General features: G+C 44.7%; 1 protein-coding gene across 4 annotated transcripts in view; it reads right to left on the bottom strand.

Moving 5' to 3' along the window:
* The window catches only part of LOC115466794, a 182,552-nt gene that overhangs the window by 69,677 nt on the left and 87,370 nt on the right, over window positions 1-25,505 (bottom strand). For all 4 annotated transcript variants that reach the window (XM_030198316.1, XM_030198317.1, XM_030198315.1 and 1 more), the window contains 3 exons: window positions 7,499-7,584; window positions 6,165-6,221; window positions 1,219-1,437 (listed from right to left, as the gene is read on the bottom strand). In XM_030198316.1, the coding sequence (XP_030054176.1) occupies window positions 1,219-1,437; window positions 6,165-6,221; window positions 7,499-7,584 (362 nt within the window). The remainder of the gene's footprint in view (window positions 1-1,218; window positions 1,438-6,164; window positions 6,222-7,498; window positions 7,585-25,505) is intronic.

Raw genomic sequence — 25,505 nt, 5'->3', positions numbered from 1 at the left:
CGGATTATTTATATTTGAATTTAAGTTGCTATTTGGCCAAATATGAGTAATATATTCAGAGCCGAACTAAATACTAATATTTGGTACAGACCTAGAGATACAGCCTCCAAGTCCTGCTTGACTTAAGTTGGTCTTTTGAGGCCCCTTGTTCAGCAATTTGAAAAAATATATTTAGGACCTAGGCAAGACTCACCTACACCAGCTTCAAGGACAGGACAGAGTCTGATCTCAAGGAGAGGTCTTTCAGGCACTAAAGATTGGGGCTTGGTGTCAGCAGAATAGGAAAACCACCTCTGCTTGGACATTATGCGGGCAGAGGTGTTGGGGCCCAGAGGGCAAGAGATGGACCTGCTTCCACTACGGTATCTTCCAAAAGTCCCTATTGAGGATTCATGAGCCTCCTCCAGGGAGGTTCAGGTGGGGGATTGTCTCACCCTGTTCTACCAGGAGTGGCCCCCTTACCACATCAGACCAGTAGATTGTGGAGGTAGTCCATCAGTTACACCTTGGAATTTGCAGCGCTGGCTTCAGGTGCCTTTATGATTACACCCCGCCCCTAGTTCTCCACTCAAGGCATGAGTGAGTCCTTGTTATGATTGCTCCAATTAGGAGTAGGACTGTGTAGTGCACCAGACTTTCAATTCCTCTTATTTTTCTACTGTGTGACTAAGAATTTACATTTTTTGTTCTGATCTACAGTACTAGTGTATGTTTAATATTTACCAGTACTTTATATCAGAACAAGAAATGTTCATAAAATACATTTACCATAAATAATAATGTTTTAAGTTTTTATTTTGATGCTGGAGTTGAAATCTGTACATTTTTACAGACCCTGACTCCATATCCCTGGTTAGGAGCATTGGAGCCCATTTCAAGTCAGAATATAGGCAGGGTCCATTATTCTTTTTATTCTGTGGTGCTGAAGGGAGGTTTTTGGTCTATCCTAGATCTGAAGGCAGTTCATGTCTCACTTCAGATTTCCCCACTTTGTATGGTTGCCATGTGAATTTGTGCTCATAGCTGACGGACCAGGGGAATTCCTGGCTGCACCATCTATTATACTTATTTTGTCAGAATCTTCAAGTCTCTGCCTCCATTTGTTGATAGGGGTACCTTACCCATCAGTCTGGTCTTGTCTAACAGAGCTCAAAAAGGAAATCAGGTAAGGGTAAAGTTTACCCTTTTGCTCTTCTGTCCACATGCACTCAACTTCACCTTTTCTCCAAGGATTTGATATTGGGGCAGTAAGAGTCTGACTGCTCTTTGAGTCCTCCTTATCATCACCCACAGTCTTGAATAGAAAGAAGGGAGGAGCAGCTGCTTCATCCTTCCAGTGGCCTGTAGATTCAGCTAGTTTATGTGCCGTTCCAGGAACCCTAAGCCTTAACTTATCAACAAGGGTGCATGTACTGGTGGCATATTGCAGGGATTTTCCTGAAATATACAAGCAGAAAAAAAATGCTCTAGGGAATGCATAGGTAAGCCTAAAGTCTCGTATGCACAACAAAAGAGTACAATAAAATACAGAAGATAAAGTGCAGCCTATTAAGGACATCAAGAACCTTCAAGCTGAAAGACTAGTGACTCAAGCTCAAATCTCACTGCCATCACAACTCAGATGTTCAGACCATCTGTTTCAAACTGGGAACTAGAAGTTTAAAAGATAGCGAGTAAAAACTTAGCCTTCTCTAATGGAATGGAGCCATTGATGTATTCTTAGAAAGTTAATATATATTGTTAGAAAATTGTCAACTGGGTCAGCTCAAAGCTCAAAAAACAACCCCCCCCCCCCCCCCCCCCCCCCCCCCCGTATCCTGCTTTTTAACAGTGGTCAAGCCAGGTCACAAGTGCTTGGCAGAATCCCAGCAAGTAGCAAGATTGTGTGTCCTAACTTCCTTGTTTTGATAGTATTCCTTAAAGATACCTCACTCCAAACCATGTGTCTATCAGCTTTCCCCAGGTTCTAGATTAAAAGCTGCTCTAGCTCCTTTTGAAAAAATTAGCACCAGCAGTCTGGCCCACCCATTTTATCAGAATAAGGTTCCCCAGAATGTTGCCCACTTCCAAATAAATCTAAATCCCTTTTCCCTGCACCATCTCATCTATACATTGAGACTCTAGAGCATTTCTAAGAGGTAGCCAGAGCACCCTGTTCCACATGCAGAACCTCAGAATGCTACCCTGAAGGTTCTAGATTTCAACTTTCTACATAAGAGCTTAAATTTAGGTGCCAGTACTTCCCTCCTACATTTTCAGATACCCGGCTTCTCACAAGCACTGTAAAATTTTAAGTGATTTTTGAGGGCTATAGCCTTCACACCAGGCAGGCAGGTGAGTGAGCAATCCTCAGCCAGCCAGCCACCCAGCTATCTACATGCCTAATATTCTAATCTCCAACTAAGATGGCTATCCTAACCCTTCCCTCCTGGGCAGAAGACCCGGGAGACTTCCTCAGTGTAAAAGGGTATTGCAGATCTTGGCTACAAAATTGCATCCTGTTCACCAAGATGATGCTCTGTTAGGTGACCCCCCCCCCCCCCCCCCCTCCTCCTCCAAGGCAACACAGCTGTTGCTGAAACTTCTCTACTATATTCCTATAGGTGTACTTTATACACTTCTGTGTACTCCAAGTCTGCTACTCTAGCTTCAAGAGATTTGATGCATCAATATATGACCTAATTCTCGCTCATTCTCTAGACCTCCTGTTCCTCACAGAAACCTGGCTCACAGTCACTGATGCTGCCTATCTGAATTAAGCAGTCCCTCAGGGTTACAACTATTATGTCTGTAACCGCACTAGCCATTGCGGTGGAGGTATAGCAGTTATCCATAAATCTAAACTAGCTGACTAGTTTTCCACTCTAGCACATCCTACTCTTGAATCACTTAAATTCTGGTCTTCACAGCACCCCTCCTTTAGATTTTCTTCTACTCTACCCCCTCAACTTCATCATCATGTGGCCTCCTACACTCATTGATGACAGATTTCTGCCTGAACTCCTCCAATCCAATTATCCTAGGAGACTAACTTTTACCATAATGACTCCTCTTCATCCTTCTCAAAAGATCTTTTAACCCTTTTGCTAGATCATGGATTGACACAACATGTCACTGCTCCCACTCACCGTGGAAAACACGTGGAGGGGCATAATCGAACGCCCATCTCCATGGGCATCTATCTCCGAGGACGGGTACGTGAAGGGGCAAGCCAGACCGTATTTTCGAAAAAGATGGGCGTCCTATCTTTTTCGATAATTCGGTTTGTGCCGGGCAAATGCATCGGATTTGGGCGGGTTTGAGCTGGGCGGTATCGTTTTTCAACGATAATGGAAACCAAAGGTGTCCAGCTCAAAAACGAACAAATCCAAGGCATTTGGTCGTGGGAGGGGCCAGGATTCATAGTGCACTGGTCCCTCTCACATGCCAGGACACCAACCGAGCAACCTAGGGCACTTGTTAATTTTTAAAATTTTAAATACCTCCCAAGTCCATAGCTCCCTTACCTTGGGTGCTGAGCCCCCAAAACCCACAACTCTACACCATTAACATAGCACTTATGGCTGAAGGGGGACACCTAGATGTGGGTACAGTGGGTTTTGGGGGCGGTTTGGAGGGCTCCCATTTACCAGCACAAGTGTAATAGGTGGGGGGGATGGGCCTGGGTCCACCTGCCTGAAGTCCACTGCACCCACTAACAACTGCTCTAGGGACCTGCATACTGCTGTGATGGAGCTGGGTATGACATTTGAGGCTGGCAAAAAAAAAAGTTTTAAAGTTCTTTTTTTTTGGTGGGAGGGGGGTTAGTGACCACTGGGGGAGTCAGGGGAAGTCATCCCCAATTCCCTCTGGTGGTCATCTGGGCAGTTAGGGCACTTTTTGGGGACTTGTTCGTGAGAAACAAGGACCCAGAAAAAGTGACCCAAATTCTCGCTTCAGACGCCCTTCTTTTTTCGATTATTAGCCGAGGGCGCCCATCTCTCCTCGGCCGATAAACACGCCCCGGTCCCGCCTTCACCACGCCTCTGATACGCCCCCGTCAACTTTGTCCGTTCCCGCAACAGATTGCACTCCTTAAACACACCACAAAGAGGTCTTTCTTCGATTACTCCAAACTCCCTTCTTACAAATTCCAATCTAGAACAGCTCATTCACCACATACTGTCTTCAAGATCAAATCTCAATACGGAATACTGTTATGTACAGCGTTTGAAACTGTTGCCCCACTACAAATTCTTACACTGTTGCAACAGCATAAGACTTATAATCCATGGTTCACAAAAGGATCTACATTCACACAAAAGACAACTCCACCAAGCAAAAAGAAAATGGCGTAGCCATACATCCAGTATTCAACTTTCTATCTTCAAAAATACGGCACATTCATATAAAATTAGCTATACAAATAACCAACAAGAAATATTTTACCACCAAAATTACTAAGGCACCCAATAATTCCACTCTTTACAAAACCTTGAAAGCACTAACCACTTATCAATTCAACTCCACGGCCTCTGAACAAAAACCATCTGCTCAGTCGTTATCACTATATTTCAACAATAAAATAGCTATTCTTTGTAGCAGCTTTCCAGTAGGAATGACAACCTACCAATCCCTACCTACATCCCCAAGTTCGCATCTCATCTATTTCTTGCAGTACCATGACCCAAATTCACCCAACCATCTCATGCAGAGCTTAATAGATCATTACACAACTTAATACTAACATCACCAAATGACCCCATTCCATCTAGCATTCTTAAGCACTCCTTTGATTCCTTCCTTCCATTCATTCATTCCATGGTCTGCCTCAGCCTATGGGCTCAGTCTCAGATTACTGGAAATCAGCCATTGTACGCTCAAAAACATCCAATTGGTAACCTTCCCTTCACTGTTAAGATTCTTGAATCTGTAGTGCACACACAATTGGTCAATTTCGTTAGTTACTTAAAATTAAAGGAGTAGGGATACTAAACTAATAAAGAGCTTTAAGATTTGATATAGTTTATGCTTTAGTTTTGCGTTTGCTTCTCATTGAACTATAAATTGTTGTTCAGGGCAAATTGCTTGCTGATTTAGATACCTGTTGTGACAATTTCCCCCCTTTTCCTCTTAATTACTATAATTGACTATAAAATTAAGATTTTGCCTTGAGCAGATGGGAGGCCGAGGACTAAACTAAGGCAAAATTTAGACCCAATAAGCTAAATACCTACTTTATTGCTCTAGGGCTCTAACAGTTAAATTTAAATCTAATATTTTTCCTTAGTTTAATACAAGCTAATAACTAAAGTTTTTATTTCATTAAAAAAAAAAAAAACAGATTTACTCCAGGATGGAATTCTGTGCATAAAAAGTGAAGATTCTGCATACTATTTGCAATCTTCTTGTGTAGAATTTTCCCCCATAAGGGCTTGCATCTTCCCCCTAGGCACAAAATACCCGCCATCCACCACCATACAGTTTCCCCTTGCACCTTCCTACAGGCCTCCAACCCCATTCCCATGGCACGCACCACATCCATCTTTTCCAGCCCCCCCCCTTTCCCCACACTCACACCATAGTAGCATAATAGCCATACTGGCTCAGACCAGTGGTCCATTTAGCCCAGTATCCTGCTTCCAACAGTGGAAAATCCAGGTCACAAGTACCTGGCAGAAACCTAATTAGTAGTAGCAACATTTCATGCTACCAATCCCAGGGCAAGCAGTGGCTTTCCCATATCCATCTCAATAACAGACTATAGACTTTCTCCAGGAACTTGTCCAAACCTTTTTAAAACCCAGATATGCTAACCTTTTCCATCCACCTTCCTGCACATATACAGGCTGCTTCCTGTTTCTCTGTTGTCCCAGGCCTGACTGTTCTTTGAGCCACACAGGCCTTTACAGCCACATTGCAGGAACCGCCGAGGACCAAGGTGGCAGAGGAGCAGGAAGCAGCCCGATGTGCTGCTGAGCAGCTCTTCCTCATGCCATGCTGAAGCTGGCAAGTGTGCAAGAAAATGTAGAATTCTGTGCAGTCTACAAAGGTGCAGAATTCTGCGCAAATTCTGTGTTGCGCAGAAATATAGAACTCCCCCAGGAGTGACATTTTAATCAAACTGTACAAATTCTGTCCCAAGCTTTGTTACCAAATCTCCTAGCAAAGTAGTATTCCCTTACCCAGAGGCTCTTCTTTCAGAACTTGTTTAGAAAAGGCAGCTCTTTGAAACATTTCCCCTAGAACCAAAGATACATAGATAATAAAGATAATAAAGGCCCCCCCCACAACATCCCTTTTGATGATTAGCATACTGATTACTTTGCCCAAGTGACCTAATTCATCTCAACACTGCCAAAAGGTGAGAAAAACAAGAACAGAAACTGTGCTGCCAAAAGCAGTTAAGCCCTATAAAACCTATAAAAACCTAACAGCAATGAAATACCTACTTTGAATGTGCATATATATATATATATATATATATATATATATACACATATACATGCCGAAGGAATGGATCTTCAGGAGCTTAGTCAAGATCTGGAGGCGGGGAGAGTGCTGGGCAGACTTATACGGTCTGTGCCAGAGCCGGTGGTGGGCAGCGGGACTGGTGGTTGGGAGGTGGGGATAGTGCTGGACAGACTTGTACGGTCTGTGCCAGAGCCGGTGGTTGGGAGGAGGGGCTGGTGTTTGGGAGGCAGGGATAGTGCTGGGCAGACTTATACGGTCTGTGCCCTGAAGAGCACAGGTACAAATCAAAGTAGGGTATACACAAAAAGCAGCAAATATGAGTTATCTTGTTGGGCAGACTGGATGGACCGTGCAGGTCTTTTCCTGCTGTCATCTACTATGTTACACATATATATATATATATATATATATATATATATATATATATACATACATACATACATACACACACACACATACATACACACAGCAGAAAGGTCTTTCAACAAAGTAAAAGTAAAGGGACCCAAGTAGTTACAGGAACCAAGAATGGGGCAAACCTTCAGCAATTCTATACCCATGTCACAACTTACATGCAGAAGTGGGCACACTGTGGCTTTAGGTCTGGCCAAGCCACTATTGCTGAGCAAACTACTCTGCCCTTATTGAAGCTAACCCATTTGGAGAAGTTGCCCCACCAAGAGAAGCAACAGGGAGGACAGGGGGGAAAAGTGGCCAAACCAAAAAGAAAATAAAGTAATAAATCAAAGTCAGGCAAATAGGTAGCATTAGAAACACAAGATGAGCAAAAAAAATTAAACGTGTAATTTTCAGATGCCTACAAATTTTGGCCAATGTCCAAGTTGCCTAAGTTTTTTTCAATCCTGGTTGGCCACACTATTGTAAGACCGTTCCCAGCTTCTCAGACACAAGAAATGAGTAAGTTTCTTTAAAAAACAGTAATGAAAGAGATGAATCTGTACTAGTTCAGAGTTATCAGTACAGTGGGCACATTTGATTCAACTGCTTTAAGTCACTGTATATTACATAATCCCCTTCCATTTACCTTGTTTCCAGGAATTAAATGTTGGAACCTGTCCTATAGGTGTATTACTGCTCCCAAGATCTGATGACTTGAAGCTCTGCTCAGCCCTGGAGGACAGAGACAAACCATGAGGCACTCTTGCTATAATTGGTTCTGTGATATTTGTTGCACTGGTAGTTGCTTCCTGACACATGCAGAAACAGAAAGTTCATTAAACTATACAGGCATGGAAATAAATTGTGCCTATAAAAAGTTTCCTGCTGGTTATGAACACTGATGCATGTAATCCCCCATCCTGGAATAAAACAAAACCTCACTAGGAAAGTAGCTCTACATCTCATTTATGCTAACAGCTAACTGATTGACATTGCCAGGATCTTACAGCTGGGTGTTTTGTTTTTTTTCTGGGAGAGGGGAAGCAGGAAAACCTTGCTACATGGTGGTATCATCCCCTTTTCACTATCCTTAAAGTATTTACAGGAGACCTAAATCAGCAGGAGAGATCAGTAGAACCTTTCTAAAGATTTCAGAACAGCATTAGCTGTCTAGGCAACATTTAAGGCAGTGTCAAACCTTTGAAGCCTGGGGTACACCAACATCACAGATGTGTGCCACACAAACCCCTGTGGACATGGAGAATTTTAGGTCAGCCATTCATTTAATCAAACCCTAATCCAAGATAATGCTCAAGGTGTATGACAAACAATCCGATAAGTTTTAAAAACGTGCATCTCTCTATGGAAAAGATTTATCTAACCAAGGAGCTAAGGAAGGAATGGAAGACCCACCATGTTGTAAAAGAGAAAAGGAGAGGCAGATACACACATAAACTAATCACAATAAATCAGCTATATACATGGGCAGGAGACATCTGCCAGGCAGTGGGTTCGGTTAGTTACCTGCAGAGAATAAAAAAGCAAGGCATCTAAAAGCTCAAAATCAGTTTTATTAACTTGTAAAACAGGAGCAGTCTCAGGTGTATATATCCAGACTGCAAAATCAATTTTTTATTAAAAAAAAAAAAAGCCCGACATTTCGGCATTACTGCACCTGTGGCAGACACAAAATTGATCAATTATGAGTCTAGTACTTAAAATCCGCCTATGAGTAAGGTAAACAAAGAACCACTAAATCAAATTATGGATAAAACAAAACATTTTAGAAGTATATATTCACCAATGTACCTCTTCATATAGAAAACAGAGCGCCTTTAAAAGTACTGCAATATTAAAAAAAAAAAAAAAAAAAAGTCATAAAACACCATTCTAACAAATTCCCAGAACCACTATGTACAATTTTTTGTTATCAGGCTCAATCATAGGGGAGCCATGTAAAAACTGTTTTAGGTTTCATTTTTGTGAGAAATTTGGATTTTTATGAAGCTTGGAGTATATTGTTTCAGGTAATGCTGTTTTTAAATGTTTGAAGCACAAAAAAAATTGTTTTTTGCACTATTCAACTGCTATTAGTGCATATGAGCAGTGTTGCAGAGCTGTCTGCTTAAATAAAATGCTGGCTGCCTGTGGATTTAAAGTTAGTGCCTTAAAATGGTTCCCATTTTCTTGGGGGGGGGGGGGGGGTTAACAATGCATGGCTCCCCTCTGAATGATTGAGCCCGATAAAAAATTGCACATAGTGGTTCTAGGAATGCTAGAATGGTGTTTTATGATTTTTATATTGCAGCATTTTTAAAGGCTCTCTGCTTTTAAGGTAAATATATATTCACCAATGCTTTGTTAATGCAATCACCTGGGTCCCGACAGGAGCAGGAGAGCCGGACTCCAGTGCCAGGCTCACCTTGGAGGCCGGGCCCAGGGAAGTTTTCCCCACCTGTTTCCCTCCCCCCCCCCCCCCCCCCCCCCCAAGCTATCATGCTACCCGTTAGGGCCTACCATCTTGTGTCATGCTTTAGGTAGTAAGATGTATGCATCACAGACGTCAGCTGAGCACGCCCAGTACTGAACCAAATGCCTACACCTTGTCCAAAGTGGGGTGGGTAACTTGTGATGTATTTAGCACCTCCAATCATTCTGGAAAGTTGGCTCCTACGTTATGCATGACTACGCCTGAGCTCAGAAGATAACGCCTAGTGCTGCCAGATTCAGTCAAAAAGTTTAATTCGATTTGCTCATATGAATTTATTTTTTATTTGATTCAGTTCTTTAAGTCTACTATGGAAATGAGTAGATTAGGTATGTTATATTTATATGAAGTCAATAGTTTTATTAACAAACTAGTAAAAAAGGCCCGTTTCCGAAACCAATGAAACGGGCGCTAGCATGTGGTTTTTTTTTGTGTGTATGTGTCACAGAGTTATTTTGTGTGTGTGTGTGAGGGTGCGATGTGTGTGCAGGTTGTTGATGTGTCTTTTTTTGTTTTGTTTTTTGCTTGGGGGATGTGCTGTGCTGTGCTGGCAAAGTGGGTTTGATTGGTGTGTGGCTTTGAGGGTGTGTTTCTGTTGTATTGTGTGTGTGTGTGGTTTTGTCTGTCAAGGAGGTTTGTGGAGGGGGGTCTTTCTGTTGGTGAAATGTAAATGTGGTTGTAGGGGGGGTCAGTCTTTGTTGAGTGTTTTTTTTTTTGTGTTGTGCTGAGGCAGCAGTGTTGTTTTAGATGGGCTGAAGGTAGAGGAGCACGTTCTTTGTCTGTATTTTTTGGCCATTTCAGGGCTGCTGTAGGGGAATGCTGGAAGAGAAATGTGCTGTTGGAAGCAGCGCCATCTTTTTCCATTGGGCTGGGGTTCTGGGCATCCTGGAGGTGGGTGATGGCTTGCCTGAGGACGGGAATGGTTGTTTTAAGTTGGCGGAAGGGAGAAGAGCACGGTCTCGGGCCGTCGGGGGGTGATCCGGTATGTTTGGTCCATTTCAGGCCGGCTGCAGGGGAATGCTGGAACATTTATGCGCTGCAGGAATCAGCGCCGTCTTTTTCCGGGTGCTCGGGGAATCCCCGAGGTGGGAGACTGCTTGCCTGAGGCTGGGGATGGTTGGGCACGTCCTTGGCAAAAGGGGAAGAGAAAGGGGGTGGGGAGTTACCTGCAGCCGCCTGAGAAACCATGTATTCTTTGTTTGTTTTGTATTATTAGTTTGCATTTCTGTTGAAGAAAGAGTGGATGCCTTTCGAATGTTGGAGGTGGTGCGTCGGTGTGCGGTTGTTTCGTTAGTTTGGCAGCCAGTCTCCAGCGATTCCTAGGCAGGGAAGGAGTACTCCTCCCCCTTCCTTGGTTGCTGTTTGCTGCTGGCTGGGTCGCGGGTAATCCTTCCAGCTGGGCCGCAGCTTGTCCTGTTAGCCCATTCCCAGATGGTGACGGGCACGTTGTTTTTCGGCTCCTCTGACTCCATGTCAAGCGATCCTAAATACAGTCTGTGCTATAGGCCCTCGGGCACTCTTCAGTACTGGCATTAGGCATTTAAAAATTTCTCCCCCCCCCCCTCCCCCGGTCTATTTTTGCACATACCCACAGCAGGAATATTCTTCTCTCGTTCCAGCGGTGGTTCTGTGCTCTCCGTGCTGCACAGATAATGAGCCATTCTGCTGGGGAATGCTCCTCCCTTATTGTCGCATAGTTTCCTCTGATTGGTCCGTCTTACGTTGCCTAGTGTTGCCTGGGAACGGTGTTGTGATGGTCCTTTGTGTTTCAGAATGTTGAGGGTGTTTTTTCTGATTGGTCCGTCATGCGAGGGCGGGGCAGAGAGACATGGTCAGTGTTGTGGCTTCACCACCATGAATCCATGAACCCTTCAGTGAGTGACTGAGTGACTTCAGAACGTTGTCTTCAGAATGTTGAGGGTGAGTTTTATTATAGTAGATTTCACCTTATAGTTTGTCAGCAGCAATTGAACAGAGCAACTGCACCATTAAGCAAAATATAATTTGCCACTTCAGGTCCTAGAAAGCAGAGGGAAGGTGGAATGGAAGGGAGATGCTGCACTGAAGGAGAGCAGAGAACAAAGATGCTGATTCAGGGGTGGGGAAAGGGCTAGAGACAAAAAAAAAAGGGGATGCTGGGGGTGGGAATAGGATAATGACATAGGGCATAGGGAAAGAAAGAGGAGAGGCTAGAAATGGCTGAGACTTAGGGATACAGATGAGAGATGCTGGATATGGGTGGGGGGAGACAGAGAATGTTTATTGGAAGGGGAGAGTTAGCAAAATACTGATGAATATGAGGAAGGAAATAAGAGGGCACCGTGAGGGGAAAAGATGGTATTTACATGCTATAAGAAGAGAAAAGAGTTCTACTTGTGGGAGAGGTATCTAATTTCTTTTGAAGGGAAATGGAAATGGGACTTGATATACCGCCTTTCTGAGGTTTTTGCAACTACATTCAAAGCGGTTTACATATATTCAGGTACTTATTTTGTACCAGGGGCAATGGAGGGTTAAGTGACTTGCCCAGAGTCACAAGGAACTGCAGTGGGAATCGAACTCAGTTCCCCAGGATCAAAGTCCACTGCACTAACCACTAGGCTACCATGGTTACTGCATTGTTTTGTATTTCACCTTGAGTGATCAATAAGAGTAAACAAGGACCACCAGTGAACCTGAACAAAAATATTACATGGATTTCTCTAGTTCCTGCTGGAATGGTGGCTTTTTCTGGGTTGTCCGAGGACATATCCAGTGCACATGACAATGGCTAAAACCAGATTGCAGCCCCAGCCTTTCCAGTTTGTATGTGCTGGATTAAGGATGAGAGCTTGGGGAAAAGAAAATAGGTGAGTGAAGCAGAAGAGGAATGGAACTCAGTGACAGAAAGACAACTTGGTAGATGGATAGGACAACAGATGGATGGAGCTCAGGAAATAGAGGGCAAAGCAGAAGAATGGTATTCAGGACTTGGTGACAAATGGAGGGGAAAACAGAGTAATAGGCAAGGTTTTGGGTGGTGGCTGTGGGGGAGGGTCATTGACTAAGGGCCTGAAAGTTAAGTGAGGTGGTGAGAGGGTGTGGGGAAATAGTACCTTTTATGTTTAAACAGTTTTTATTAACATTTCAGCATATTAAATCCAAACAGTACATTTTACTTGACACATTTCACAATGAATTATGCTGCATAAATCACACACATTACTGAACCGTATTCAAAACTTTTTAACATTTTTCTCCCCTATCCTAATTCCCTCTACCCCCTTAATTGTCTATGAATTTTTATGGTTGAACAGGTTTGTTAGCATTTAGCATATTAATCACACAATGTTTCTTACTAGGCTAAATCATCAACAACTTATGCTCTATAAGCCAAATCAATTCTGATCAGGATCTTCACACTTGTAATTTCCCCCCCCCCCCCCCTTCCCTTTCTCCTCAGCCTCCCCCTCCCCGCCTCACCTCCCAATCCCTTGGTACTCATACATCCGAATAACCTACATTGTTCAGTGCTCTTTTAGTATCTCCTATATTCCCTTATCCCCTCTGGGCTTGGTTCTGATAGCCCAGGGGTACCTCCCTTCCCTTCCCTGCGTGCCAACCTTATATGTGGGGCTGTTTAGTAGAGGTGTTCGCTCCCTATATCAGGGTCACAGCAAATTAAGAAGCAGACTTCGTCCTTGCGGGCTTAGTTCTTGTATGTAATGATCCCAGATCTTTACAAAACTTTTTTTCCTTTTCGGAGATCCCTTTGCCTCCCTGGCTTCCCAGGTGGCCAACTCGTGCACTTGGTTTCTCCAATGCCAATAAGCCGGAGGGTCTGATAGGATCCAATTTTGTAAAATAGTTTTTCTAGCCACCAAACATACTTTGCGACACCATATTCTATCCCCCCCAGCCTGCGTTTGGAATGCTGTTTGTGTATCTAGCACATAATGATCCCAGGTTCCATCCACGGGTTTCTTTACTATAAAAGACATAAATCTCTGGATCTCTCCCCAAAAAGCTTTTACTCTTGGACATCCCCAAAAGGCATGGTATAGAGTGTGGGGTATGTAATCACATTTAACACATTTCTCCACCGTTGTGCCGCCTATGTGTCCCCTTTGCCGTCCAGACATGTAGGCCCTCACCACCACTCTGAATCCACATTCTCTAAGTCTCTCATCTATAGTGAGGGCCGGGATATGTGCCAGTGTTGTCCCAATGTCCCATCCCGCTAGGGTGGTTCCCGATTCCTTTTCCCACTTTTGTATGATATAGTGTAAGTTGTGTGGTGGGGTTCGTTTCTGCAACATTTTATATATGGTTGATACTGTCACCCCCGCCACCTCCATGGGTTGGAAGAATGTCCGTACTTTACCCCCTAGTTTCCTCTGTAAATCTGATTGGTGTAAGGCTAAGATATAGTGTTTGGCTTGGGCATAAGCGAATCGGTCTCCCCATGTAGTCCCAATCTTTGCCTGTAGTTGCTCAAACGGGATAATTGTCGTTGCATCCCCTAATAAATGCTCCACTCATAATTCCTAATTGTCCCCATCTGAAAAATACCGAATTACTTTGACCTGGTTCAAAATTCGGGTTCCCTCTAAATGACAAAAGCTCTGATGTTGTGGCACTCCCTCCCAACTTTTTAATCATCAACCTCCATGCTGCCTTCAGCGGTTGAAGCAACGAACATCGCTTGAGGTGAGCCGGGAGCTGGTCTTGTTTCAGATGCAGCAAAGTGACCATGTCATAAGGGGCGAAATATTCTTCTTCTATGTCTATCGGTGTGAATAAATTAGTCTGGCCCACCCAGTCTCCTATGTGCCTTAATAGACATGCCTGATTATATCCAGCCAGATTTGGCAATCCTAGGCCTCTATGACCCCATCCTCCCACTAATAACGGAGTTTGCATTTTGGGTTTCTTTTGTGCCCAGCAAAACCTACTAATTACCCTCATGACTCTAGTCAAATCTCTCTTCAATACTCGCACGGGGAGCGTCTGCATGAGGTATAACCACCTCGGGAGTCTAATTCTAATTAGACTTATCCTGCCTCTCAGCGTCAATGGGAGACCCTCCCATTTCTCTAACTGGCGTTTAGTCTCATCCACCATGATGTTGATGTTAATCTCATATAAATTCTCTAAGTCCATGGTCAATCTGATTCCTAAATATTTAAATGATTTATCTGCCCATCTCAAGGGAAAATCCTGAGTCCATAGTTGCTTAACTGTTAGTGATGAAGCTAGTGCTTCAGATTTAGCTAAGTTCAGCTTAAGGCCTGCATAGTCTCCATATTCTTTCAGAATTTCCATTAACGCCGAGAGGGATGCCCGTGGTTCCGTGATCATAACTAGGAGGTCGTCTGCAAAGGCCGCTATTTTGAATACCGAGCGCCCCATTTGTATCCCCTTTACTAACGGATTATCTATTATCTCTCGAATCAATGGGTCAAGAGTCAAGACAAATAGCATCGGGGATAAGGGGCACCCCTGACGAGTTCCCCTTTGTATTAAGAACTCCTCCGATTCCACCCCATTGACTCGTATTTTTGCCTTCGGCCTATGATACAGGGTCCGTACTGCCGCCAGAAACCGGCCGTCAAACCCATATTTTTCCAGCGTCGCGAACAGGAACGCCCAGTGCACTCTGTCAAAAGCCTTTTCGGCATCAAAACTGATAAGTAGAGACTGGGCGCTCCTGCGCCTCCGCATTTCCAAGGCCGCTATAATTTTCCTGAGGTTTTTAGCTATTACTCTGCCTTCTACGAAGCCTACTTGTGCCTCATGTATTAACTTTGGCAATACTCTTTTCATACGGTTAGCCATTATTTTTGCCAATAGTTTAAAATCCACATTTAGAAGAGAGATCGGACGGTATGACTCCGGATTTAATAAGTCTCTCCCCGGTTTTGGTAGCACCACTATTTGCGCCAGAGCCAGACCATCCGGCGATTGCTCCATATCTATCATTTTATTAAAATAATTGGTCAACGTTGGGGCAATGCTGTCTCCTAATATTTTATAAAATTCTATTCTTAGCCCATCTGGACCTGGTGCTTTTTGCCGTTTTCCTTGTGCTATCCCCAGTAACACTTCCTCCTCTTCAACTGGCTTGTTCATTTTGTCTCTATCTTGCTGACTGATGAATGGTAAATTTAAGTTGTCTAAATACATAGACTCTGGCAATCCTTGCTCTTCCGGTTTTGCATAGAGTTTACTATAAAATGCGGCGAAAGTTTGGCAGATTTGCTCAGCCTTATTCTCTATCTTTCCCTGTCCTCCCCGTATTTGGAGTATTTGTCTTTTACTGTCTCTTGGATTAGCCAGTCTAGCCATCAGACGCCCTGCCTTATTGCCGAATCTGTGTAGCTGATATTTGTAGTACAGCTGGGATTTAGATGCCCGCTGATGTAGCAACACGTTAAGTGCCGTCTGTGTTTCTAAGAGTTTGCTACGGTGGGCGTCTGTTTGTCTCTGTCCGTATGCTTTCCGGGCCTGACAGACCAATGCACTCAAACGCAAAATTTCTCTGTTTCGGGCTTTCTTCACATGGTGATAGTAACTAATTGTTTCCCCACGGAGTACTGCCTTTGCTGCATCCCAAAACAAAACCGGGTCTCCTACATGTTGTATGTTCAGGGTCATATAATCTTCCCATCGTTCCTTTAACTTCTCTCTGAATGTCCCATCGTTGAACAACTCTAGTGGAAACTGCCAAGAGCCGCCCTTAGATCCCGTGTCTCCCATGTTCCACTCTATATACACCCATGCATGGTCTGATATCGTGTAAGGCCCTATATTTACTTCTCTGATCCCTCCAAACATAGCTTCTGATGTGAGTATGTAGTCTATTCTAGCTTGAGATGTATGCGCCCGTGCATGGTGGGTATAATCCCGCTCACCAGGATGTAGGACTCTCCACGTATCTACTAAGTCCATCATCTGTCCTAGTCGCTTCAGGCCCTTATTGGACGCCGTGTTATCACTTCTCTGCCCCCTAGAGCTGTCTATTGAGGGATCCCACACCGTGTTAAAATCTCCCCCCACTAGTGTGTAAGTTTTAGAGTGCTGGAGAAGGTGGGTTATTACTTGGTTGTAAAATTGCTTGTCATAGTGGTTTGGTGCATAGAGATTACAAATTAGGATCGTTTGACCCGCCGTCTCCACCTCCACCAACACATATCTGCCCTTTGGGTCTCTTTTAAGAAGTCGGACTGCCGCTGCCACCCCTTTCCTAATTAACACCGCCACTCCTCCTTTCTTCCCCTGTGCTGCTGCCGAAATACAGTCCTCCACCCACCGTGTCTTTAACTTAGTGTGTTCTTCTTGGCTAAGGTGTGTTTCTTGCAGCAAAGCGATGTCTATTTTATGTCTCTGCAAGTGCTGTAATATTTTTGTTCTTTTAATCGGTGAGTTGATACCTCCCACATTCCAGGTGACACATCTAACCATAATCTATAGATGAGTTGTATCGTATCTGCCTCGCTACAAAACCAACTTCTCCTTGCAGAAGGGCATCCCAGCCTATGCCCCTCCATTCCTGCCATCACTCATGATTCACCCCTTGCCCTCGATCTTTCTTTTCCCCCCGTCCATTGGTTGACCGCCTCCCCCCCTCTAATTCCCCCCTTACCCTCTTTTCCCCCCCATTTGCCTGTTTCCTCCCTCTTCCCTTCTCATTTCCCATTCCCCCAGTCTTGTGTCCCTCAGGAAGGGACCAATCACTTTTTACGCCTGGAAATAGTACCTTTTAAAACTGTTGATCTTCTCCAGCAGCAACCAATGAATGCATTGCTCCCCTGGGCCCCAACAGCCTTCCTTCTGGTGTATTCCTACCTCAGTGGAAACAGAAGTTGTGTCACTGAGAAGGCTGTGAGATCAGTACTAGAGAATGACACAGGGACAGGCTGAGGGGACAGGGACAGGCCCTGTGGGGACTTTGTCCCCATGTCATTCTCTACTTTGAAGGCTGTTAATGAATTAGACATTTATGTTTGAGTGATACAGGTGGTGATATTTTCATTTTTTGGGAAAACTAGCAAAAGTGCTGGCTACAGCTGACAAAATTTGCATGGGGGATCCTGTACATTCCTGCTACCAGCACATCTTCTGAGAAGACATTTTCTATTGCAGGAAGGTCTGTGAAAGACAGGAGAGCTAGACTGAATCCTGAGATTGTCGACTTATTATTCATCCCCATATTAAAAAGTCATAACAGTGCTTCATAGGGCATACAGAATGGGTTGTATTTTGTACTCTGGACATTTTAACAGGATGGATTAGGATTCCTTGGCGTAGTAGAAGCCGGCTAATGTTGGGGATGGAAGGGTAGAGGGTGGGGGAGGGGTTATTATAGTTGCTCATTGTTTTCTATTTGTGATTTATGAACATTTGCACAGAATATTGTTCCTTTTTATCTCTATAAATAAATCCCACCTTGAACGTTCTGAAGCTCACGCCATCTGTGGCAGTGAAACCATGAACTCCTGGCCTCCTGGTAGGCTATTCGGACTACTCACCCTCAGTCATAGACCCGCACTCAGCCATGCCCATCTGCACATAAAAAACACCCTCAACGTTCTGAAGCAGACTCTGAAGCTTCAACAGTTCGTATGTTCGAAGCTCTGTAACCACTTTTAAGCATACTACATCTCTGCCCCGCCCTGACCTATCAGAGAACGGAGGAGCGTCACAGCTGCACCACCCTGACCTATCAAAGGGAGGAGCGTCACACCGAATGAGGGACCTATCACAGGGAAGTCAAATAGAAGGGACAAGCGTCAGAGGCGAAGGGGTCACAACATCGCTGGAAAGAGAACATTGGTTTATTTTTCTTTCTTTCTACTGTGCTCCGATTATAGGTGTTGCTATCTGTTCAAACTTTACCAAAAGGTATGAGGGACTTATTTGTACCTTTTTTTTTCTTTCCAGTGTGTTACGGTGTAGTGTGGTCCCATTATACCTGTTCCTATCTGTTCAAACTTTGCAAAACTTTGACAAAGGTTTTAGGGACTTATTAAGGGGACTTCTGTTGCCCATATTTGTTGCTGCTGTCGGTATGTACTGCGGGTTCTTACTACGGATTGCAAAACCTTCTTAATACGGACTGCAGTTTTTCAGGCATTGTGTTCTGAGCGGCTTTCGGTTACACTTTCCCTGTGATTTCCCAGTGCACCGGCACATCAGTGGCCACAACAAATTACAAAAATACGTTATTTGTATGCATTGCACTTTTCTAGCCACTGCGATCTGATCAGTTTTGGGTTACACTTTTGCCGGGATTTCCCAGTGCACCGGCACATCAGTGTGCATGCCAAATTGAAAGAACAAAAAAAGGGAACCCCAACGAAAAGAACAATGGAACCTTATAACACTGCTTTGGTACCTGTTCATCTGGTTGCACGGCTCTGGGCTGATTTAATTTCTTTCACTTTCTTCCCCATTGCTGCTTCTCCGTTATAAAATTATTCTTTCGCATCGCAACACATTTCTCCTAACAATTCCTTTCTAAACATTAATTGCAGGAAGCCAATACCTTGCTAGCACCCGTTTCATTGGTTTCAGAAACGGGCCTTCTTTCCTAGTACTTTAATAAAAAGATAAAAAGATTTAAATATAAAATCTTAAGTGTTTGAGGCTTCTTCAGATGAGGACAGATTCCATGGGAACAGAATCTGCAGAGATAGGGCGGGGATGGAGACAGAGCCTACAGAGATGGGGACAAAACCTGGGGATGGAAACAGAACCCACAGAGACGGGGGACAGACTTTGTCCCCATGTCATTCTCTAGCCAGCACGAGCAGAGTCTACTGACAACAGTTTTAAAGGGTACGCTGGGGGGGGGGGGGAATAAACTATCCCAATTTTTAAAAAAATCAATTCCAATCGTGAATTGGACAGCACTAGTAACTCCTGCACTTAAAGGCGCCTTCTGCTGTCCAATATCTCAGACCACCAGACAATACCAAGTCCTCCATAGCACACTGGTAGACAGGAGAGGAATGCATGCACTCAAACAGGTCACATCCTGAGCATTATGCAACTTGCCCTTCTTCCCCTCTCTCCCGCTTGTCCCAGTACCAGTAGTTCATCTCTAGTTAAGTAGAGTTGGAGCATTATGCAACTTGCCCTTCTTCCCCTCTCTCCCGCTTGTCCCAGTACCAGTAGTTCATCTCTAGTTAAGTAGAGTTGGAGCATTATGCAACTTGCCCTTCTTCCCCTCTCTCCCGCTTGTCCCAGTACCAGTAGTTCATCTCTAGTTAAGTAGAGTTGGAGAATGGTAGGGGCAGGAGTGGATGCATTACCCTGTCTACAGAGAATCCCAGTTATAGGTAAGCAACGTTTACTTTCTCTAGTGACAATGGGGCCAAAATGTTTCAGACAGGTGTATTCCAAAGCTGAAGTTTTGTTATAACATTGGAGAAAAGGCGGCTGAGGGGAGATATGATAGATGTCTATAAAATAATGAGTGGAGTTGAACGGGTAGATGTGAAGTGTCTGTTCATGCTTTCCAAAAATACTAGGACTAGGGGGGCATGCGAAGAAGCTACAATGTAGTAAATTGAAAACAAAATCGGAGAAAATGTTTCTTCACAAAACGTGCAATTAAACTCTGGAATTCGTTGCCAGAGAATGTGGTAAAGGCGGTTAGCTTAGCGGAGTTTAAAAACAGGTTTGGACGGCTTCCTAAAGGAAAAGTCCATAGACCATTATTAAATGGACTTGGGGAAAATCCACTATTTCTGGGATAAGCAGTATAAAATGTTTTGTACTTTTTTGGGATCTGGCCAGATATTTGTGATCTGGATTGGCCACTGTTGGAAACAGGATGCTAGGCTTGATGGATCTTTGGTCTTTCCCAGTATGGCAATACTTATGTACTTATATTGTGAGGGTCTGCAACCCAGAAACAATAGGTCGGGAAGTTGGAATGAAAAGCTAAACATTTAAGAGTTTCTGAATAACTAATTGAACGCCTATCAAGACTTCATGTATCCAGGCATTAATATTTAGTGAAGTTTTGGATAGAGGACCAATTAACGGCCTTGATTTGTCCCAAAGTGAAGTTGCCAGAGCCACTGTATGTTACATTTGTCCCCTCCACACAGTCGCTGGAGAAAAACTGTTGTAAGGACTCAAGTTTACAATATATTAACAGTTGTTTTGAATTAGCTTCATTTGCACATAGAACATGTATGGTAGACACGGTTTCCTAGCAGGGACAGCCTCTAGAGGCAGTCTTAGGGTTGATAATGAGAAACAAGAGACTTTAGTAGTCCTGCATGTTAATTGCTAGCAGCTTATTATGACCCTCATATGACAAGTGTTTCATTATGTTAGTCTCCTTTACGTGTATTGCTGTTGGTCTGTGGTCTTCGATTTTTAAACTTCCTTTTCTCTGACTCGCATATCTACTGGTTCCTATAAGTTATTATACAGTGGTGGAAATAAGTATTTGATCCCTTGCTGATTTTGTAAGTTTGCCCACTGACAAAGACATGAGCAGCCCATAATTGAAGGGTAGGTTATTGGTAACAGTGAGAGATAGCACATCACAAATTAAATCCGGAAAATCACATTGTGGAAAGTATATGAATTTATTTGCATTCTGCAGAGGGAAATAAGTATTTAATCCCTCTGGCAAACAAGACCTAATACTTGGTGGCAAAACCCTTGTTGGCAAGCACAGCGGTCAGACGTCTTCTGTAGTTGATGATGAGGTTTGCACACATGTCAGGAGGAATTTTGGTCCACTCCTCTTTGCAGATCATCTCTAAATCATTAAGAGTTCTGGGCTGTCGCTTGGCAACTCGCAGCTTCAGCTCCCTCCATAAGTTTTCAATGGGATTAAGGTCTGGTGACTGGCTAGGCCACTCCATGACCCTAATGTGCTTCTTCCTGAGCCACTCCTTTGTTGCCTTGGCTGTATGTTTTGGGTCATTGTCGTGCTGGAAGACCCAGCCACGACCCATTTTTAAGGCCCTGGCGGAGGGAAGGAGGTTGTCACTCAGAATTGTACGGTACATGGCCCCATCCATTCTCCCATTGATGCGGTGAAGTAGTCCTGTGCCCTTAGCAGAGAAACACCCCCAAAACATAACATTTCCACCTCCATGCTTGACAGTGGGGACGGTGTTCTTTGGGTCATAGGCAGCATTTCTCTTCCTCCAAACACGGCGAGTTGAGTTCATGCCAAAGAGCTCAATTTTTGTCTCATCTGACCACAGCACCTTCTCCCAATCACTCTCGGCATCATCCAGGTGTTCACTGGCAAACTTCAGACGGGCCGTCACATGTGCCTTCCGGAGCAGGGGGACCTTGCGGGCACTGCAGGATTGCAATCCGTTATGTCGTAATGTGTTATCAATGGTTTTCGTGGTGACAGTGGTCCCAGCTGCCTTGAGATCATTGACAAGTTCCCCCCTTGTAGTTGTAGGCTGATTTCTAACCTTCCTCATGATCAAGGATACCCCACGAGGTGAGATTTTGCGTGGAGCCCCAGATCTTTGTCGATTGACAGTCATTTTGTACTTCTTCCATTTTCTTACTATGGCACCAACAGTTGTCTCCTTCTCGCCCAGCGTCTTACTGATGGTTTTGTAGCCCATTCCAGCCTTGTGCAGGTGTATGATCTTGTCCCTGACATCCTTAGACAGCTCCTTGCTCTTGGCCATTTTGTAGAGGTTAGAGTCTGACTGATTCACTGAGTCTGTGGACAGGTGTCTTTCATACAGGTGACCATTGCCGACAGCTGTCTGTCATGCAGGTAACGAGTTGATTTGGAGCATCTACCTGGTCTGTAGGGGCCAGATCTCTTACTGGTTGGTGGGGGATCAAATACTTATTTCCCTCTGCAGAATGCAAATAAATTCATATACTTTCCACAATGTGATTTTCCGGATTTAATTTGTGATGTGCTATCTCTCACTGTTACCAATAACCTACCCTTCAATTATGGGCTGCTCATGTCTTTGTCAGTGGGCAAACTTACAAAATCAGCAAGGGATCAAATACTTATTTCCACCACTGTATTTCTGCCCTTCTTAATGATGGGCTATATCTTTGTGATAGGAAAAAGGATCCTTGGGGATAAATTAAGATGGTACATTTCTAGACATTTAAACTAGCGGAGTAGCCTGTTAGTGCAGTGGGCTTTGATCCTGGTAACCTGAGTTTGATTCCCACTGCAGCTCCTTGTAACCTTGGGCAAGACGCAAGTCACTTAACCCTCCATTGCTCCAGGTACAAAAACCTAGATTGTGAGCCCTCTAGGGACAGAAAAAGTACCTGCATATAATATGTACAACTCTGTGTATGTCTAGTAGCACTACAGAAATGACTAGTACTAGTAGTACTAGTAAACTAGAAGGTGGCGTGACCATAGGAAGCAAGGGAATTCAGAAAGTCACCCCCAGTAAAAGCATAACAGTGTGGGGAAGATAAATGTTAATACAGCAAGCAAGCCATCTAAACTCAACACATGGAAAGCAATGAGCACAAATGCTCGAGGTCTAAGTAAAAATGTTCAAGATTTTCAACCTCTGTTGCTATTAGAGACATTGTTCAATGACTCATGAAAGGGATGCAACCATACCAGGCTATGATCTTTTCAGGAAGGATAGAGAGGGCCAAAGTGGAGGAGTGGTGCTGTATGTGAATAATAATATCAGAGCAGCTGAAATGCAGAGGACATGGGGAAAGGAAGTAGCTATATCGATCATTCTATAAAAATGGAGCCTGTATCCACATGGCTGTTATCTACAGACTTCCAGCATAAATGGAGAAGCTGGACAAAGATCTGATCGAAGATATCCATAAGCTTGGAATGAAAGAGGAGGCGCTCTTGCTGGGAGATTCCAACTTGCCTGATGTGGATTGGAACATCCTGCTGGCAGAATCGGAAAGAAGCAGAGAGATAATGGATGCCTCTCAAAGTGCTTTGGTAAGACAAACGGTGACCGAACCTACGAGGGAAGGGTCGACGATGGATCTGGTGCTCACAAATGGAGGAAGTGTTTCCAGCGTCCAGGTGAGTGCCCACATGATATGGTTTGCTTATAAGTGCAAAAGCCGAGTGCAGATGCAAACTCAAAGTACTGGATCTCAGACATGCTGATTTTGATAAAATGGGGGATTCTCAGAGGACAAGCAGGCTTGCTTCTTATAAGTGGGAGACGCTGATCCACGTTGTCTGGCCCAGCAAATTTGCCATAGAAGAAACTAGAGTTTTAAGGAGCAAGAGCCGCACTCCAGTGCGAGTGCATTCCTGCCTGCCGCATGAATGCTCCTGACTTAGTTTCGCTTTTTCCGCATGCGGAGCAGCTGCTTTTTGTAGTGCCTCTTCACACGCCTGGTTAGAGCATTTTTTTCACTTTTTCAAGTGCCTTTCGGCGTTTTTTTCTATCCGCTTTGTTTTCCCTTTTCAAAAAAAACAAACAAACCCAAAAACAACCTTTATTTTTTAGTATTTTGCCCCACGACTAAGTTTCCTTTCTTTTTTGATGCGGGCCGTGTTCAGGTCTGCCCCGGTCGGGTTTCCTTTTTTTGTGATTTTCCCCTTTTTTTCAGGCACCATCGTGTCTTCATTTGGCTGGAGCGGTTTTTCCTTCCATGTCCATGAAGACTCCCAGTGGCTTCAAGCGTTCTACCCGGTGCAACCGGACCATCTCTGGGAAAGACACCCATTCTTAGTGTCTTCCGTGCTTAGGGCCCGACCTAGCCCTACTAACTGTGTCCTTTGTCTTCGTATGAAGAAGAGGATGCAGGTTTCTCGGGAGGCTCAATGCTAGAAGATTTTTGGAGCCAGGTCAGGTTCCTTGATATTGGCAGAGGTCAGAGGCATCGGCTTAGACATCGAGTGTCGCACCGGCATTGGGAGTCATGGTAGGAATGGCTGCTTTGAGACACCGTGACATCGAGTGGGTCTCCACCTCTCTCGAGGCCTTCTGCTATGCAGGCCCCCCCAGGACCGTCCACTGTCGGAACCGACCTCAAGGCGATGGGAGGATTCAACGTCATCCTTGTTGGCACCGAGGAGCATGGTTGACGTGCATTGGGTGAAGGCCAATAAGCATCGTCACCGATCGACACATGGTACTGGGAGCTCTGGGGCGCCAAGAGATTTGGCACCCGAGAAGTGTTGGCACCGGGAAGACTGCTCCACCTCCATCAGGAGGTGCCGATGCGTGCATCTTCAAGCAGCCGAGATCCTGCAACTTGCGCCTCAGCCGATGCCACAGTCTTTCCCGATCTTGTCCCTCAATGAGCGCATCTGGGCCTTGCTCCCTGAGCTTCTGGATGGCCTTATACAGTGATGTGCATTGGTATCAGGAGTGCTTGCACCTGCTATACCTCCCGTAGTAGCCCCGCCTGGCCCTCAGCCCGTGGTGCGGCCTCCAACGCTGGCGCTGCTTGTGGCCCTGGTATCGACTGCCACCCAGGCCGGCACCCCCTCGACGTTGATGGAGTTTCACCAGACTCAAGATGAGAACCGGTTTCTCGACACCACTCTCGAGAACATGGGTCTTCGACATCGAGGCAGGCCCGGTTTGGACTTCCCTTAGGGAGGTGTTATCCGACACCAAGGAGGAGTGCTCATGGGAATCAGAAGAGGATCCCAGGTACTTTTCCTCCGATGTGTCCTATGGAATTCCTTCCAAGACCTTCCCTCCACCTGAGAGGAGACTGTCTCCACCTCAGAACCTCTCTTTCACCTCTTTTGTACGGGAAATGGACGAGGCCATTCCATTCCCTGTAGAAGTTGAGGATGAGCCCAGGGCCAAGATGCTTGAGGTCCTGGACTACACTTCCCCTCCTAAGGAGGCAATGACAGCTCCTCTCCATGAGGTACTCAAGGCAGTCCTCATTAGGAACTGGGCATCCCCTCTGTCTGTCAATGTGGTCACCAAGAAGATTGACACCCAGTATCAGATCCACGGTGAACTTGGGTTTGTGAGGTCTCAGTTACGTCATTATTCTATGGTGATGGACTCCACTCTCAAGAGAGGCAGGAATACTAGGGACTATGCCTCAGCTCACCCCAGGCAGAGATGCTAGGGGGAGAAAGATCAGGCCTCTATGCTCATCTCCCCTATCCAGTCATACCAGCTCTTCACGAGCATGTACTTGTGGAACTCGGTGAGGCAGCTGTCAGACATGGTTGATGTGCTCCCTC

This window comes from Microcaecilia unicolor, chromosome 3 (genome assembly GCF_901765095.1).
Source record: "Microcaecilia unicolor chromosome 3, aMicUni1.1, whole genome shotgun sequence".
In the NCBI taxonomy this organism is placed as follows: Eukaryota; Metazoa; Chordata; class Amphibia; order Gymnophiona; family Siphonopidae; genus Microcaecilia; species Microcaecilia unicolor.
The sequence above is the reverse complement of the archived record's forward strand: the minus strand, read 5'-3'. Positions and strand labels throughout refer to the sequence as shown.